General features: G+C 34.9%; 2 protein-coding genes across 2 annotated transcripts; both read right to left on the bottom strand.

Moving 5' to 3' along the window:
- Window positions 1–2,554: 2,554 nt before the first annotated feature.
- On the bottom strand, window positions 2,555–5,365 carry LOC114419908 (ANK repeat-containing protein nipk-1-like). Its single transcript, XM_028385720.1, has 2 exons — window positions 4,523–5,365; window positions 2,555–3,204 (listed from the first exon to the last, which is right to left on the bottom strand). The coding sequence occupies exons 1-2, from the start codon at window positions 4,866–4,868 to the stop codon at window positions 3,197–3,199; spliced, it is 354 nt and encodes a 117-aa protein (XP_028241521.1). The 5' UTR covers window positions 4,869–5,365; the 3' UTR covers window positions 2,555–3,196.
- Window positions 5,366–8,462: 3,097 nt separating this feature from the next.
- Window positions 8,463–11,354, bottom strand: LOC114419907 (putative pentatricopeptide repeat-containing protein At1g69350, mitochondrial). The gene has a single exon (XM_028385719.1). The coding sequence runs from the start codon at window positions 11,213–11,215 to the stop codon at window positions 8,774–8,776; it is 2,442 nt and encodes an 813-aa protein (XP_028241520.1). The 5' UTR covers window positions 11,216–11,354; the 3' UTR covers window positions 8,463–8,773.
- Between the last annotated feature and the right edge of the window lie 6,876 nt (window positions 11,355–18,230).

Genomic DNA, 18,230 nt, shown 5'->3' with positions numbered 1-18,230 from the left:
TGAGTTACTCACGCTTGGGGATTAGAATGAACATGTGTAGGGATCTCTAGATGATCAATTTTTGGGTTATTTTGGGGGTGTTTATGAAGTTTAATTATGTTTTCATGTTTAATCGCGGACTGAGTGTGTTTGATGAATCAATTGGTGTTCTGTTGCGAGTTTGTTGTAGAATTGATGTGTTCCTGTGTTAGGTGTGTACCTTAGGAATTAGAATTCTTTATAATTAGCATAAAAATTGTGTGGTGGTGATTTTGTTTATACCAAATATGTTGGCCTTTCAATCTTGTTCTTTTTTATTTTTCCACACCGCAGTGTATACGTGTACATATATATTGATACTTTTATTTCACAAACTTTATATTTTATTTCACGTGGGTGATTTTTCGTCATGAAATTCATATGTGTAGAGATTGTTGGATAATTGAATTGGCTAAAATCGTTTAAAGAAATTAACTAAAGTTGTATTCACATTGTAATTAGGCATTTTCTTGATGTTGGTAACTTAGTTGAAAAATGTTTAGAATATAGGTATACATGTTGTTCATATAAATCAATATGAGTATATATTTTATTGTTATATATAATTTGTATTTACTTGATGATATGTTTGATATTATTGTGATTATTTTATATTAATATATACTTAATACATTTGATATATATATATATATTGAATATAATATATTTATATATATATGTTTCACATGTATTTTTATAGTTATTTGTTTATAAATCTTGAAGTTAAATATTGTATGTTATTAGTATTATGATACATTGTTATTTAATTGTTGAATATATTTTGTAATTAGTTAAAGTGTGAAATGTTAAATTGTAGACATGAAATATGGTTGTGAATGAGTGTATGATTGATATTTGTAGTGATACTACTTGTCTTGTGAGTTATGAGTTATACAGTAACTCGACCAGTGTTTACCTTGAGAGAATTTTTATGCGCAGTGTTAAAGGAAATTGTAGGATTCCTAGTTAGGATCCTGAAGGGTTAAATTGTAGCGCAATTTGTTAAATATCTTTGAAATATAAGAGTGAGGTCATGGGTATTATATAACTCATAAACAGTGTTTGCGTGCAAAAAAAAAAATATTTTAGGGGTTGGACCTGAATCAGGAAGGTGAGGCCCAAACGGATTTTTCGGAGTCTAGGCCTTGGGGGTAAAGATACTCGGTTTGAGTGCTCTTTTAAGCCCATGTTGATCCCATGTGGTTGGGGCATTCTCGCAAAACAGAGTAACCCTAACTGGTCACCTTATGATGTTACTTAGTGAGAGTGACCGAGTATACCCATTGTGTGGTGTGCTTTGTCATGTACTCCTAAGCGTCTCAGTGTTATTTTTCACTGACATGGTATCACATTGCATATAGGCTTGAATCTTAGTATAATTGTTGCATAACGCTTGTGTTTGAATTTCATTGAGTTAACAAATGTGGTTGATGTTATTTTATGGAGTATGCGAACTTGAATGGGTGTGAATAATGTGTGCGATGTTGTGCGATAATGTTATTTATATAAAGTTAGCTTTAAGTATTATATATTTCACATGCTCTAATATTTTATTATATACGAATGTGATAAATTACTCCCGGTGTGTGTTTGTGTTTGGGCTGATTGCCACTTTGTTTCAAGTGAACCTTCATATGATGAGTCACATGCTAGAGATGGAGAGACTTAGTCTGTGATAGGGATATGCTATGATAAGTGTGACATTGGGGCATAGGATTTTACTTCGCTTATTATGATTTTCACATGTTATGATTTACTGAATGATATAATTGCGTTATACTTTTCTATTTTAGTTTTTTTTATTATTTATTTAGAGTGGACGACCTTGTTTTGAGCCGGGATAATTTTATATTTTATTCAAAAAAAATTTCTATTATGTTTTCACTAAGTGGATGTGAACCTTTTATCCTTTTGAATTGATTTAAATTAAATGTGTTTAAAAACAAAATTATTAATTAATTTTGCATGTTTTGTTTCTCCTTCTTGTATTATCATGTGTTTATAAACTTAATACTAAATTTTATGATTTATTTAGTTACTTATTTATATTTGTGAGGGTAGAGGGTGTCACAGCTATCATCAGTGCAATACTATATGCCTTATGGAGAAAGCCATTTAGATTCAGGGATCCTCTCACAATTTTTATAGGAAAAATTCAAGATTTTAAATCTTGTATAATATTTATTCCAAGAGCTAATTCAATGTCAATGTCAAATACATTACCAGAAATTTTTTATAATCAAGAACACCATTTCCATCTACATTTGCTTGGACCCACAAGTCCTTTATCTCTTCGTCACTCAATCCATGGCAATGACCAGTTAAACTAAGTTGCACATTAATAAAAAAAATAACCATTAGGATTATTTCTCAATCACTGAGTATTACTGAAACTAACAGTTGTAGATTTGTACACATATATATATGATGTCTACCATGCTTAAATTACCGAGGTCATATTGTCAGAGAAATTGGAATTCCACATCTCATAAAATCTAAAAATAACCCGTTATGTTTTCATCCAAGACAATCCTTATGATGATAATGAATAAGACATTCACTTGAAGTATATTTGATTCTAGAGAGGCATAGAGCAAAACACATATATTTTTTATTTACAAGCAAACACAAATCTACTGATATGCTCAAACTCAGAGTGAATTAGCATCCTAGGTAGGCATTCAGCCATAAAAAAGTATAGCAAATTCCACTTTCTGAAGTGTTGTAAGCAGCCGATTCAGTAGTATGATTAAACCTAAGCAACACTGTTACAAATTTAAGTAGTCTAAGTCTTTCTTCTTCCTCCTCAAACTATTTCTTCATTGGAAGTTGAATGCACCTGACCTTCACCTTGCAATAGGAAACCGCTAGAAAACCTATTCAAAGCAAAAAAGGAATCAATTTAAACTAAGAGGAAAAATAAACCATGGAAATCCCATTAAACATTCTCACCAAAATCTCATTTGCATGGAGTCCTGCTGTATTTGTATAAAAATGTTGAATCACAGTTCTTTCATTCCTTCAATCCATTATCACGACTTTTAGCAGTGCAAAAGTCTTTTAGTTCAAGAGAGCAGTCACTAGTTTCCAGCAATGGAAACCACTGCAGCAGGAACAACTAGCAATAGTTTGTCCACTGATGTGTGCCATATCTGCCAACAGCACAACTTTTTGTTTATCACACACCTGTAACATGCTTCACAAGTTCAACCTTTGGTGTTCCAAATAACCATTCAAATTTAAAACCACAAATTCCAAGCAAACTGATTTGAGATCTTCAGACTATCCGATATCAGTTTTTGATAATTATGACCTGATTTGAGATCTTCAGGCTATCAAACATCAAGCAAACTGATTTGTAATTTTGAATTTAATTCATTTTTAATTTTTTGAATCAATTGATGGGTTTTGCCATAACCTGAGGCTGCTGCCACCCAAGGTTAGATGCCTCATTGATGGGAATGCCATTAATAAGAGATGTAGAATGGCTGGTCATTGTCTATTTTGAAATGGAGGAAGTTGGATTCATAGAACTATGTTGCCTAGCTTCTCTCAATTCAATTTTGACTAGTAATTCGATAAATTACTAGTCATGGCATGACATCTATACATTGTTCATAGTTTGCATTAGAATTCCCTTTTCATTTTTCTTTTCTCCAGTCTTCATATTACTAAGTAGGTATAAATTCTTGTCAAAATGCTTACTTATTATCTCTTTGCAGCAGCTGAATTTGCAGAACTGAACTAAAGCTTCCTTCATCATATTGTCCAAGAGCTTGTAAGTTCTACAACCAAGCTCAATTCAGTTTCAATAACTTAATTGATTGCCCTTGGATTTGATTGTAACAAAATTACAAAATAGCATATAGGATAATCTTCTAGAGCCAATATCCTCTTGCCACGTAATCATTGTCTTGGCTGGACTTCCTTGACATAATCTTGCAGATACTGAGGTTTTTTTGCTACACTTTTTGGTCTGTGATTCATATGTATGCTTTGTATGGTTTGCTCTGGTGATGATTTTGTTGGTGAGAATTGCAATTGTCATATGTTGAAATTGATTCGGTGATTTTATATGAAAACCAAAAACCCAGTCAAAACTAGGTAAGGAATAGAAAGATTACTTCATGAATATAAAAACCACAATAAAGTTGTATGACTTTTTTTAAACCATTGGATGCATGTATCCGATGGTTATGTACTTATGCTTGTTGCTGGAGAGAGGATGTGGATACATCAATGGGAAAGGATCCAAACTCATTATTTTTATGGTCTAGTTAAACTTATAAACCCGGTTTATATATATATATATATATATATATATAAAATGTAGCATGAAGTTTATAACAACTCACACATCCTATTTAATTAACTGAGTTTAAGTTAGATTCTCTCTTGGTTATAAATCCAATTCTAAGTTTATGAACTAAGTGCTTAGTTAAAACATACCATAAACATCATTAATGTGAGGGGAACAATCAAGTAATTTGGAGTGAAGGAGTACCAGGATTCCATTTCAGTATGGCTGCATGGAGTGGAGAGTTTCCAAAGAACCGAGGAAGCTTCTGATCTGCAGGGAATGGAATTTGCAACAGAAGATTTAGAATTTCCACCTTCTCACTAGCAGCTGCCAAAAACAGTGGTGAACACCTAGACTTGTTCAATTCATGGACCATATCTTTATCTCTTTGTAAAATGACTTCAACCACACTAAGATCTCCATTTTGGACAGCCTCATGCAAAGGAGTGTCCCCAAGTTCATTCTTCTCTCTTGTTATCTTTTTATCTTTCATCACATCATCATGTGTTGACTTCACTAATGCATATTGGGAAAGAATGAGGTTGACCATAGTAGTGTTCTTGGACCTCACAGCAACATGAAGTGGAGAGTGACCTCTTACATTTCTCCTAATAAGAAGTTCAGGAAAGTGACAAGAAATCAACTCTACAATCTTTTCTCTCCCATTAACTTCTGCCACATGAGCAATGTATGTCCTGTTTCAGTGACTTGTTCAAAGATATCAGACAAATTCAATTTCCTTTGTCTGCATTCTTGCTCCAACACATCAACAAAGTTATCCACATTTCCTTTTTCATCAACAGCCTTATACAACTCAGAAATCAGAATAGTTTTCTCTCCAACAAGCTCCTTATGCAGTAGTCCAGGGTCTGAAGCTGCATCTTGACCTGAGAATTGTGTGTTCTTCAGTTCCTCCATCCTCTTGTTGCGTCTCTCTTTCCAGCTTGCATCATCTTCGATAGGAATTTTCAAATACACACATACCCTCATCACACACACACACCCTCATGACAAACACACACACACCCTCATCACACACAACGACACACACACCGTCATGATACACACACACACCCTCATCACACACAAAGACACACACACACACCTTCATGGCACACACACACACACGCTGATGATACACACAAACACTCCTTCATCACAGACAGACACACCTTCCTGATACACACACACACACCCTCATCACACACACACACACACACCCTCATCTAAAAATTGAAAGGCAGAGTTTAGTCACCTTTGTTGGCACATGAGGTCCACTCAAGAGGTCAGGTCTACTGGTTATGGAAGCAGTGGGTTGGCTGGTGTACTCACAACCTAATCCTTCTTGGTTGTCACATATTCCATCCACCTCTGTCATACCTCTAACATATTCATAAAAGAAGACACATACCCAACTACAATAATAAAGCATAAGCACCCTACAAACCCAGAATTTAAAATTAGTTACATAAAGAACTATTGATGTTAATATTTGTCTGTAATTGAAATTTAGATTTTTTATGTTCTTGTACGTCATCAATGTAATTTGCTATATAAACAACTGTTGTTCATGCTGAGTGAACCTTAGGTTCCTGTTTGAGACTAAATGCAATGATTCTTGCGGACAATTTGCATTAGTCATTGTATTTAGTCTTGAATTATCCGTTTGGACAGTTTGGGGAGACTGGTATTTTTATGTTAGATTCATTCGTTAAGGTTATTATTATTTTGATTAATTTGATGAAGTTTCGGTTCAACGCATTTCAAGTTGTTCTTTGAGTGCATACTTGATTATCGGGAAATTCATTTCACCGATGTCATGTCGTGTACTTGGAGACCAATGCGAAATGCTGCCAAAATTTAGTCAAAATTTTCAAAATAATGCTAACACTGACATTTGAAGCTAACATAAAAGACAATCTTCCTAAATGGGATAGGGCCACACCTATAAATAAAAAGTGAGATTTTCATGCATGGAATTGCTTAGATGGATCGAAGTTGGATGAATGAAAGTCACATGAGCCCAGAATATGAGGATGACGTTGAGCAATTCTTGCAATTTGCTTCAGAAAAAGCTCGACTGAATGAAGAAGGAAAATATTATTGTCCTTGCATCAACTGTTTGAATGGAAGACGACAACTACTGGATGACATACGGGACCATCTATTGTGTGAGGGGATTAAGAAGAATTACACGACATGGATATGGCATGGTGAAGTGACAGACATGCAGAGTGGGTCCCAGTCTGAACCGTTTGATGTAGAAATGGGAGATCGCTTGGAGGACATAATTCATGACCTTGGACAAGAGTCTTTCCAGCAAGCACACGCCCCTGTGTATGAAGGATTGCAGAGTGATTCAAAGAAGCCTTTGTATATGGGGTGCAAGAATTCCTTAACCCTGTTGTTTGTGGTGTTAAGTCTGGTTAATGTGAAGGCCAGGTATGGGTGGAGTGACAAAAGTTTCACCTTATTGCTTGAGGTAGTGCACAATCTGCTTCCAGAGGACAACACGTTGCCTAAAACTTACTATAAGGCGAAAAATATATTGTGTCCGATGGGTATGGAGTATCAGAAGATTCATGCTTGCCTCAATGATTGCATACTGTACATGCATGAATTCCAAGAAATGTCGAAATGCCCTATCTGTGGGACTTCACGGTACAAAGTGAAGGATGAAGAGGAAAGCAATTCTGATGAAAACTCCAACAAGGGCCCCCCAATGAAGGTTTTGTGGTATCTTCCAATCATTCCAAGGTTTAAGCGTCTTTTTTCTAATGAGGACGACGCAAAAGACCTTACATGGCATGCAAATGGAAGGATTTATGATGGAATGGTCCGTCATCCGACTGATTGCTCGCAGGGGAAGAAGATTGATGGTTTGTATCCGGATTTCGGGAAAGAGCCAAAAAATCTTAGACTTGGACTAGTCAGTGATGGAATGAATCCGTATGGCACCTTAAGCACTCAACACAGTTCATGGCCAGTTCTACTAGTAATTTACAATTTGCCTCCTTGGTTGTGCATGAAGTGAAAATACATGATGTTGTCTATGATGAAATCGGGCCCAAGACAGTCAGGAAATGACATAGATGTTTATCTAAGTCCGTTGGTTGAAGACCTGAGAAAGTTGTGGGACGAGGGGGTTGTAGTGTTTGATGCGTTTCGCAAGGAGACGTTTGAAATGCGTGCAATGCTTTTTTGTACCATTAATGACTTTCCAGCATATGGGAATCTCAGCGGTTACAATGTTAAGGGTCATCATGCATGCCCCATCTGTGAAGAAAACACAAGCTACATACAACTAAAACACGAAAGAGGAATGATTTTGTCCATACTGCTCTGTTCCAAAGCCATGACACAAAACTAAGGTTTCATAGCCTGAGCCTATGGTTCCGGCATATAAAGCTGTTGAAAGGCTCTTTTCTGGTGTCACCATGTTTGAAAATATGGTTCAATAAGCAGGGAGAAGAAAAAAACTGAACTAGAGTTATGTATAGCTAGGTACTTGAAGGTGGTTTAGTTTACTCCTGTCTGATCTCAATTTATAGACCTAAAGAAATGGCTTAAAGTTAAATATATAATAGATTGGAGTGGTTAGAAATCCGTCTGTCAAGTGCAGTTTGATTAATTATTGTGCAGACATCATGAAATTTAAAAAAGTGATGGAAGCTTGACTTTGTTCTTATTAACAGGGGATAGAACAAGTCGTTAATGAGAATATGCTGTGATGGGAGGTCTTTGCATTTAAGAATCTTCGTGGTTAGAACATAGTTTTTCAAGTCCAGTCCCAATAGTTATTGTGCAGAGGTCATGAAATTTAAAAACACATGATATTATGTTTTTTTAAAAGTAAAAATACTCTTTGGCAAAAAAAAAAAAACTTTAATATTCTACATTTTCCTATTATTGAGAGGCCTCTTATTTGTAAGTATTGCCTAGATGTTACCAAAGAAACAATTGAAAAAGTAACAAATTAGTACTTTAGATGAGATTAGAAAGATGACCAATTCTAGGTCTGAATCCCTGATGGTGAGATGGTTTCAAGCATTAGGCACAAATTAACGATAAAAAGAGTCAAATAAGCACATACAACATATTGCACATTGTGAAAACTATTTTCGATCATTTACATAGTTGGTCGTAGACACAGCATAATTAAGCCACTTAACACAAGCACATGAAATACACAATAAAAGGATTGATCAATAGTTATGAAATACACAACCTCCAATGCACTAGGTGTCATCACAATGTAAAACAAGGCTTCAATGGAGACCCAACTCATATCGTGGCCTTGCAAGATAAAACAAGCATAATCTCAATCATGAAATTAGCAGAAATCAAACACAAAGTGCCAGAGGAACATTCATTATTTCAAATCTTAAAAAGTTCATCACATTGTTAGATTGATAAATGTGCTATATACAAACCTCAAATAAATAGAGAAAGTAGTTAACAACAATCTGATACCCAAAAGTCATCATCCAAACTATCTATTTTCTCACCAACAAGAAATGCATGCACCAGATCTCCAACTTGAACCCAACTGCAACCTGGATTTTTCTTAGCTCCTCTTGACTTCATCAATTCCCTAACCTTGTTTGCCTCATCCCATCTTTCAGCTTCTGCATACATATTTGAAAGGAGTATATAGTATCCACAGTGCTGAGGCTTTAATTCAAACAAATGTTCAGCTGCCCAGAGCCCCAATTCTATGTTCCCATGTATCCGGCATGCTCCAAGCAGTGCACCCCATATATTAGTATCTGGTATAATAGAGAGGCCTCTAATAAGGTCTGCAGCTTCTTCCATTAGACCGGCCCTTCCAAGGAGATCAACCATACAAGCATAGTGTGTATGTGTTGGTTCAATATTTAGATCGCACATCATCTTAAAGTATTTTCTTCCCTTCTCAATTAGCCCTCCATGGCTACACGCAGACAAAACCGCAACAAAAGAAACTGAATCATATTCCACACCATCTTCCTTCATTGCTTCAAAGAGGTTGATTGCAGTGTCCAACTCACCCCGCATACCATAACCCAAAATCATAGTATTCCAAGAGGCCACATCCTTGTTTTGAATACAGTAAAAGACCTTAGTAGCGAGATCTATTCGTCCACACCTGGTATACAAATCCAAGAGCGAGTTTGCAACAAAAAGATGAGTGTGAAAAAGCTTTCTCACCAGCAGACCATGGATCTCTTTGCCTTGTCTTATGAAAGCTAGATTTGCACAAGCTGATACAACACCCATGAATGAAACAATATCAGGCCTCATGCCTAAAAGTCTCATTTCTGAAAACAAACGTAGAGACTCCAAGCTGTCATTTGTTCGAGAATAGCCTATAATTAGTATATTGTAGGAAACTTCATCCCTGACAGAAATATTAAAGACATTTTGAGCAAGGTTTAAACATCCACATTTTGAATACATGTCTGTCAGAGCATTAGAGACAAACAAATCCAAGGAGGATCCAACACGAATAATCCTGGCATGAATTTCTTTTCCAACATTCAGGAAACCTAATCTTGCACAAGCTGGAAGAACATTTGTGAAAGTTACATTGTTGGGGGTTTCTCCCTTGGCTTGCATTTGCCTCACTAATTCTACAGCTTCATACTCAAGCCTGTTCCGAGCAAAATTTGCAATCATAGCATTCCAAGATACAATGTTTCTTACTCCCATTTTATTGAATATAGTGGATGCTATTCTTGAAGATCCTGATTTTGCATACATATCTATCAATGAGTTAGAAATAAATACATCAGACTCAATAGCCATTTTCAAACTAAACCCATGGACTTCCATTCCCAACTTGAAAAGTCCTAATTCTCCTAACACAGGAAGCATACTAGAAATGGTGACAGAGTTCGGTCTCATTCCCTCATCAATCATCAATCTAAATACATCCAAAGCATCCATATACTTCCCTCTAAACGAAAAACTAGTAATAATAGCATTCCAGGAAATCACATTCCTCTCATCAATTTCATCAAAAACTTTCTTGGAAGCCTTCTCACTCCCACATTTCCCGTAAACATCAACCAACGCATTTCCAACCTTCACATGGCCTCCCAACAAGCCAACCTTCAAAGCATAACAGTGCACGATCCTCGCCATCACCTTGTCCTCAGTTTCTGCACACACCGGCAACACACTAACAACTGTAACCAAATCCGGTTGAATTCCCGGTTTGGCCGCAACCATCACTCTGAAAAACCCAAGCGCCTCCTCGTAAAACCCATGAAGAGAACACAGCCCAATAACAGTATTCCACGACACCTTATCCCTCTCAGGCATTTCATCAAACACCTTCATCGCATCGCCAAAAAGCCCGCAATTCCCATAAAAGGCCAAAAGGGTATTCCCAACAAAGACATCCCCATCAAAGCCAAGCTTAAACGCAACCCCATGAACCTCCCTACCCTTACGAACCTCCACAAAATCAGAACACACCTTCAGGACAAAAGGGTAGGTGCACTCATCAGGCTTAACACCAGCACGAACCATGGTGTTATAGGTGCCAAATCCATCAAACACACCAGCAATGGAATTGGCACGAATAAGGGTGTTCCACAAGAAGGCGCTTCGGGAATATGCCACACTGTGTTGAAAGAGAAGAAGGGAATTTGAAGGGTGTCCAAAGGATGCATATTGGAGAATGAGAGAAGCGCAGAGGGAGACACTGCGGGGGAGGAAGCCATGGAGGAGGGAAAAGGCGTGAACTTGCTTGGTTTGGGAAAGGGTGTCGCATAGGGTGCAGAGTTGAAGAAGGTTCGGGGGATTGGAAGTTTGAAGAGAAGTTGAAAAGAATGAAGAAAAGTGGGTGTTTTTGGGGAGTGGTGTTGTTATTGAGGGGAGTTTGTTGACAACATGGGAATGGAATATCATGGAACAATTTTGGCCTGAGTGATCAACCAACAAGAACTAAGAGCATGATGAGGTTACGTCTCACTTTGTTAACCTGTATCATAGTGCGTTTCCAGGTGGAGATTGTGCTCACCTTTTTTTTATAGTTCAACAGTTGGGTAAATGAATCTTTGTAATTTTTACTTTGATGATAATTTGGTCTCTATATTATGTAAATTAATAATTTACTTCATAAATATATAAATGTATAAATATATAGACAATTTAGTCCAAACGTTAAACTTATCTCTATTTCTGTTAATATCGAGTGCATACTTGACACACATAATATCAATGTGGTATAGAAACGTGCGTAGAGGATGTTTTATCTTGGTCAACAATATTTTGGACTAAAATGCATCTTTTTTTTAATATTGATTTTTCTATTTTCAAACCTAATGACTATTTTGCAAAGTTTCTTCTTTATGATTTTGTGCTAATATGTTCTTACACAATGACATTTTGATCTCCAACATATACAACTTAATGACAAAATAGTTTATGACACTTTCTTGAATTAAAAATATGCAAGCAACAATTGAGACAACATTATACTATTTCTCAATATATTTTTTGTTTATTTAGAATGTTGTTATTTGTTAATTTATATTACTTTCATTCATCCACTCCACAAGGAAATTGGTTGCTCTCAAAGTTCATTAGTCGTTGATAGGGGTGAGAATAGGTCAGGTCAGCCTACAGAGGCCTACGACCTGGCCTACATAAAGTCTGTTCTGAACTGACCTATTTAATTAAAAGGTTAGGCTCAAGCTTTTTTAAAAGTCTATTAAATTAAATAGACCAGGCTTAGGCTTATTAAAAAGCCTTATAAGAAGCCTGACAGGCCGGCCTTTATATATATATATACTTATATACTTATATTATTTTTTGGATATAATTAATTTTTTTTTGAAACTATCAAACTTTGATTACACATTACTGCTCCATAACTTCTATTCCTATAATCAAGTACGACTTTAATTACAATTAGGTGTGAGTCATGTGCCCTTTTATATTCCTCATTATTTTTATTGACTTTCATTTTCCTTTAACTTTCCTATTACGTTTCTACTCCATAAAATATTAAATATTTATTATGAAGAAAGTTTTTAAAAAGGCTATCAGGTCAGGCTAGACTTTTAAAAAGGTCAGGCCGAGCCAAAATAAAAGTCTTTGATAGGCTATAGGTCAGGTTCAAGCCTCAAAGATTTATCGTAGGCTAGGCTAAGGCCTTTCAAAGCCTGGCCTGGCCTATTCCCATCCCTAGCCCTTGAATCAACAGAAGTTGAAGTTTCACCACAAGTTGCTTCTCATGTTGAAGTTGTAAGTGTCCCAACATTTGTACCAATAGCACCAGCATTTAGACCACCTCCAATCTGCCCTGTCACTCCTATGATTAGAGTTACATTTCCAAGTGGGCCATTTCCAAGAACGAACCAACCAAATTTCATGAATTTCCTACGCCACGCTTCCAACGTCCTCAACCTCTTTCTAAGTGATTCGTGGAAACAACCTAATATTTTAGATGATTAGGCTGTGATGAATGAGCTGTCATTTCTTTTGTTATGTTTTTTTTAAGAACTAATTATTTTTTTAACTTGTTCTTTTGAAATTTCTGTTGTGACAATATTATGTTTGGCTTGTGGATAGAATGATGGATGTTAATCCATCATTTGGTGCCCTTTTTTTGTACAATCATATTAGAAATTTTGCTAGAATTTGGCTATGTTATGAATATAATCTTAAGTTTAATTACAAATGTGTGTTTTTAATTCACGAAAGTGCCGTGGACCATTTTTTCATTAAGTTATATCTATTGTGGACAAAAGTGACATTATGTAACAACGTATTAGCAGAAAATTAGGATGAAGAAACTTCTTCACAAAATAGTCGTTAGGTTTAAAAATAGAAAAATCAACATTTTAAAAAAGGTTTCACTGATTTTTTAGTCCAAAACATGGTTGGCTGATGTGAAACATCCCCAGCACATGTTACTTTGCCATGTCGACCTTCATGTACTTTTTGTTATATTAATGATAATGATATTTTGGTGCTCTTACCTATCTTTTAAGTTCTGAAGGATGTTTCTTTAGCCTAGTGTTTTTTTCCTAATGATGATCATTTAATTGTTTCTCACTTATGGGAGTAATTTGACATAAAGCACAACTCCACTCCTGCTTTGGTTTCTTTTTAGACCCTCACTTTCATCAATTGCAGGAGGTGCCACTCCTTTGCACTTTGCACCATAATTATCTGCATTTGGCTTATCCTTCAATGGGATAAAAAAACTTTTCATTAAAGAAGAAGTAGGAAAAAATAAAATTGAAGAAAAAGATATACAAAAAGAAGGATAAATTAGACATAACACTATGCACTAACTAGTATGGTCACTTTACCCTTGTCAATATTGGTCAATGTATACGGTTTCATGATATCCACTTGGCAGTGAAACTCGGATTGTGACCCAACAAATAGGTTGTTGTGATTAACAGGGTTCATACTTTGATTTGAAGACCCCAAATTGACAGAAAGTCGTTATGGAAATGAGAACCCCTTTATTCTTTGCATCAAGATTCCTACCTTTCTCTTTGACCGAATCTCCATATTCATTTCCTCCTCCAGCGCTAACGGACTAGGATGCACCAAAACAGGGACGGGGACATATACAGGTACGAGGATAGGGACAAAAAATGGTAAATCTATAGATGTCAATAGATGGGTACGACTAGGAAATGCCCAATTTTTTTAATATTTTTTATTATTTACATTCATCCACTCTTACTACCTGCAAAATATGTAATATTTCAACCATTAGTGAAAAATGCAGAGGAATGGACAAGCTAATAAACACAAAATCAATTCATGTAGTGCTCTGGCACTACCTACAAAATATGTTATATTTTCGTATTACTATGTTTTCACTTTATTTCTGTTTTTCACAAGTTTGTACAAATAATTTACATCATGTCTTCAAAAAAAATTATGTTGTAAGCCGTATGGGTAAACCATGAGCCATAAAAATCAAGGAAAATATTGTCATGTACAAACATTTGAAAGCAAGCTAGAACTTTTTGTAGTTAAAAAATTAAAAAAAAAAAGGTTAAATTTTCCAAAACCAAATGTCCCCCCTTAACTTTCCTATTTCCTAATGAATTGAGTACTCCAGAACGTATTGCAAGTGACAACACCTCAGCACACAGATTGTTCAACAACCAACCAAAGACTTGCAGCACTGCAAACGAGTTAAGAGGAGATGCAAGAAACTAGAATCATGCAACGTAGGCCTCTGCCATTGGTGGTTTGCTGGTGGTGGCCGCCCAACGAGGAGAGAGAGTGAAAGAAAGAAAGCCTTAATTTTTTCTATCGATTCTCTTATTTCCTTTTCTTGTATTTTTTTTTTAATTTTGGATTGTGGGGACGTGCGTGTAGGCCACCGCTGTCCACAATACGTCTCCCAGAAAGACCACCATAGTCCTTATCTTAGTCAAATGTACCCAATAAATTAACGTCGTCCCCAAAATGTCCCCTTGTCGTCCATGTTTTGTCCCCGCCCCTGTGCAATACAGGAAATGGGGGACGCCACCTAACAGGTGTCCCCGTGCTTCATAGCTAACATATGTGCCAATGCCGCCTCACGGGCATAGTTATCAAACTCTCGAGTTAACTTGCTAATTCTCATGAATTTACGAATCCACTTATCCTTTATGAGTCGACTCGTGTGTAAATTCTCTTTTTAGTAAATTCTGGGTAAATTTGATAAATTCTAAGTAAACTCGGTAGACTCTCGAGTTTACCACCAAATCAACGAGTTATCAAGTCAAAAAAATTAGACCAAAATATAAGTTATTTTGGGTTATTTTCTGTCTGTTTAATATTCAACATACTTTCATTTAGTGTGTTGTTCCCGAATCAAAAAATTCTTACCTTTAATAACATCAAACCCTTGTTCTCTAATAACACCAAACCCTCGATGGGAATGATCTACCACTACTATAACATATGCAAGCTATCATCTAGTAGTGATGCATTACTAGACTTGGTTATTTAAGTACTGTGAAATTTATAATTTACTATTTTGCTTTATTATATTGTTGAAATGTTTAATTGCTACGTTATTTATAGATATTTTGCTATTATTTTTAAATGAAGTGTACTCTTACGAGTTTACGAGTTGAGTCTATGACTCGAATCTATGGAACTCTCATGAGTTTATGTAAACTTTTGAGTTTGATAACCTTGCTCACATGTAATTATATCTTTTTTTATTTCCTCCTTCCCTCGCTTCCTTTGTATCTTCTTTTTCATCAACTCTTACCGGAATGCTTCCTCGACATTCATCGACACTGCCATTGAGAAAACATTGGGTGTCGAAACATTGCTAGAAAAATTGCCTGGTACAAACCCAAACCTACAAATGAGTTGATGTTAGACAAGTTTGTTTGCTTTTTTAAAACAAGAAAACAAATGGGTCCCTTCAAAGTTGAAAGAAATTTGATGAAGAAAAGAGAGTATTATCTTCAATAGATTTCTAGAAAGGTAGGTGATGATGGAAGGAGGCATTGTTAATGACGTCATTTGGTTTTGACCATCACGATATTGAAACTCCATTAAAAAGGTTGGAACGTTAAACAAAGAGAAGGAATGACTCAAATAAAAAAAGGTTAAATTACTCATTTGGTCCCTATAGTTTCATGATTCTTACTTTTTTAGTTCCTATAGTTTGAAAATGATATTTTTAGTCCGTATAATTTACATTTTAATTCTCTTTTAGTCCTTGTAATTTTGAAAGTGGTCTTTTTAGTCCCTATAGTTTCATGATTCTTACTTTTTTAATCCCAAGAGTTTTCAAATTACAAAAATTAAAAGAGAATTAAAATGTAAACTATAGGAACTAAAAAGAATACTTTTAAACTATAGGAACTAAGAGAGAATTAAATACTCTTTCTAGTATCTCCTGTGAAAAAAAAAACTAAAAAAAAAAACTATCACAAATTGTGTCTCCAAATCTCTAAAAATTAATCAGCAGATACTAACAAAATATTTTTCGAATACCAAAAATAACAACGATCCAAGTTAGGAAATAAAATCAATAGGACCCAAATTTAAGTAACATATATTCAAGCCTAAATTTAATCTTATATTTTTGTTATGTGTCAAATTTTACTGAATTAACATAGTACTCTTAAAATGCATATTGTTTATTTACATACGTAACTTTTTGTACATCAAAATATTGAATAAAAAGACACCTACATTTATATTGTGTCATGCCTCACAGTATATTACCTCTTCCCGATCCTATTTCCAATAAAATCTTGCACAAAAATTTATGCAAGTCACGCAAAATTATATATAGATAAGTTTCTTTATAAACTTTATATTACGGGAAAAAATAGGAAGGTGAAATAAAATAAACTTCTTCCGTAGTTTAAAATTAATTTATGTACAAGTTTAAAAACAATTTATACATAAACTAATTTTAACTTATAAAAAAGTATTAGGTTAAATATGTTTTTTTCATTAAACTTTTTTAAAATTTTACTTTTATTCCCCAAGCAAAAATTTTAGCATTTTTGTCATTATACTTTTTTTTTGTCTTAATGGTTTTAGTCTTTATTATCAAGTAATAATATTAACTACTGAAGTATCATTTATGCTGGCAGCTTGTGATTTGTCATATTACCAAAAAAGTCTAATGCTGCATATTGTTACATATGAAGTCGAATATTGTATATTCAATTAAGTTTTTATTTTAAATGCCAAAATATGATTTATGTTGGTAGATATTGTATTGTTTGTTTAGAATAGACATGTGTGATTGGTTAGGATAAGTTTCGTGCCTTTTAAATAAGCATAGAACAACCAAAGATGAACTAAGTCAAATATGTGAATTGATTTTTGAAATTCAATCTTATTAATCGATTATAATGATTTGTAACTGATTACAGAGTATAAATCAAATTTGGGAAGTACTAGACTACCAAACTTGTTGTAATTTATCAGAATAATCGATTACATAAGGTAAACAAACTTGTTTATACAAACATGATCAATCATTGTTTTAATCGATTATACTTTGAATATAAACAGTTTTAAAACAGTTTTATACAAACTTGTTTAACTGATCAGAAAGAGTCTCAAAAAGAAAAAGTTTCTATTTTAATTGATTACATGTTTTATTAATTTACTACTTTGATTCATAAACTTGTCCAAAATGGACTTAGATCAAATTAATCGACATAGTTTGTTTTTATCAATTATACCTCTTAAAATTTTAAAAAATAATAAATACCCATTGCTCTCGTGTGTAATCACTCTCTTTTTACTAAACATTATTGTTGCACACTTCTTTTGAGAGCTCAGAGGCAAATTAACAAGCAAGAATTACATCTTTTATGAATCTTTGATTCATAATTCAAAATCATCATGGCTTAGACTTCAATTGGTTATCATTGTGGTAGCTAGTAGGAATCTTCACATCAGGTGATATCTTTCCTTACCTTCTTCATCTTTCTATTTGTACCTTGAGTGGGGTGCCCAGGGAAACTATGTGATAGGATTCTACATAGGTGGGAAAGTTCTTGTGGGCTCAAGAACTTGGAGCAATTGTAGAGTTCAATTATATGTGATGATTGTATGTAAACTTTAAGGTTTTCAGGAATTTTGAGGGACCAGATCCAAGACCAGTTCCCCGTGCTGATATTCTGGTTGGCAGGATCAAGGTTGAGCCAACGTAGTGTTTTTCCTCCTAACATCCATAGGAACAGAAGTAGCTAGAGAGTGCCATTGAAAAACACTATCCATATAGATATCTTTCAGGCAAAGATGGGAATCCAATATGCAAGCAGTCTACAACTCCCCAAGGCAACCATCGGGCAGGAATTTATCGAACCAGAACGAGATATTACCATTCCTGGTCTGAGTCTGAGGGGAAGCCTTAACTATAGACGCCCACAAGTATAAGAAACTGGGTTGTAACAAATGGTTCACCTAATTT

Source organism: Glycine soja, chromosome 7 (genome assembly GCF_004193775.1).
Source record: "Glycine soja cultivar W05 chromosome 7, ASM419377v2, whole genome shotgun sequence".
Classification (NCBI taxonomy): Eukaryota; Viridiplantae; Streptophyta; class Magnoliopsida; order Fabales; family Fabaceae; genus Glycine; species Glycine soja.
Note: the sequence above shows the minus strand (reverse complement) of the source record. Positions and strands in the feature narration are given on the sequence as shown.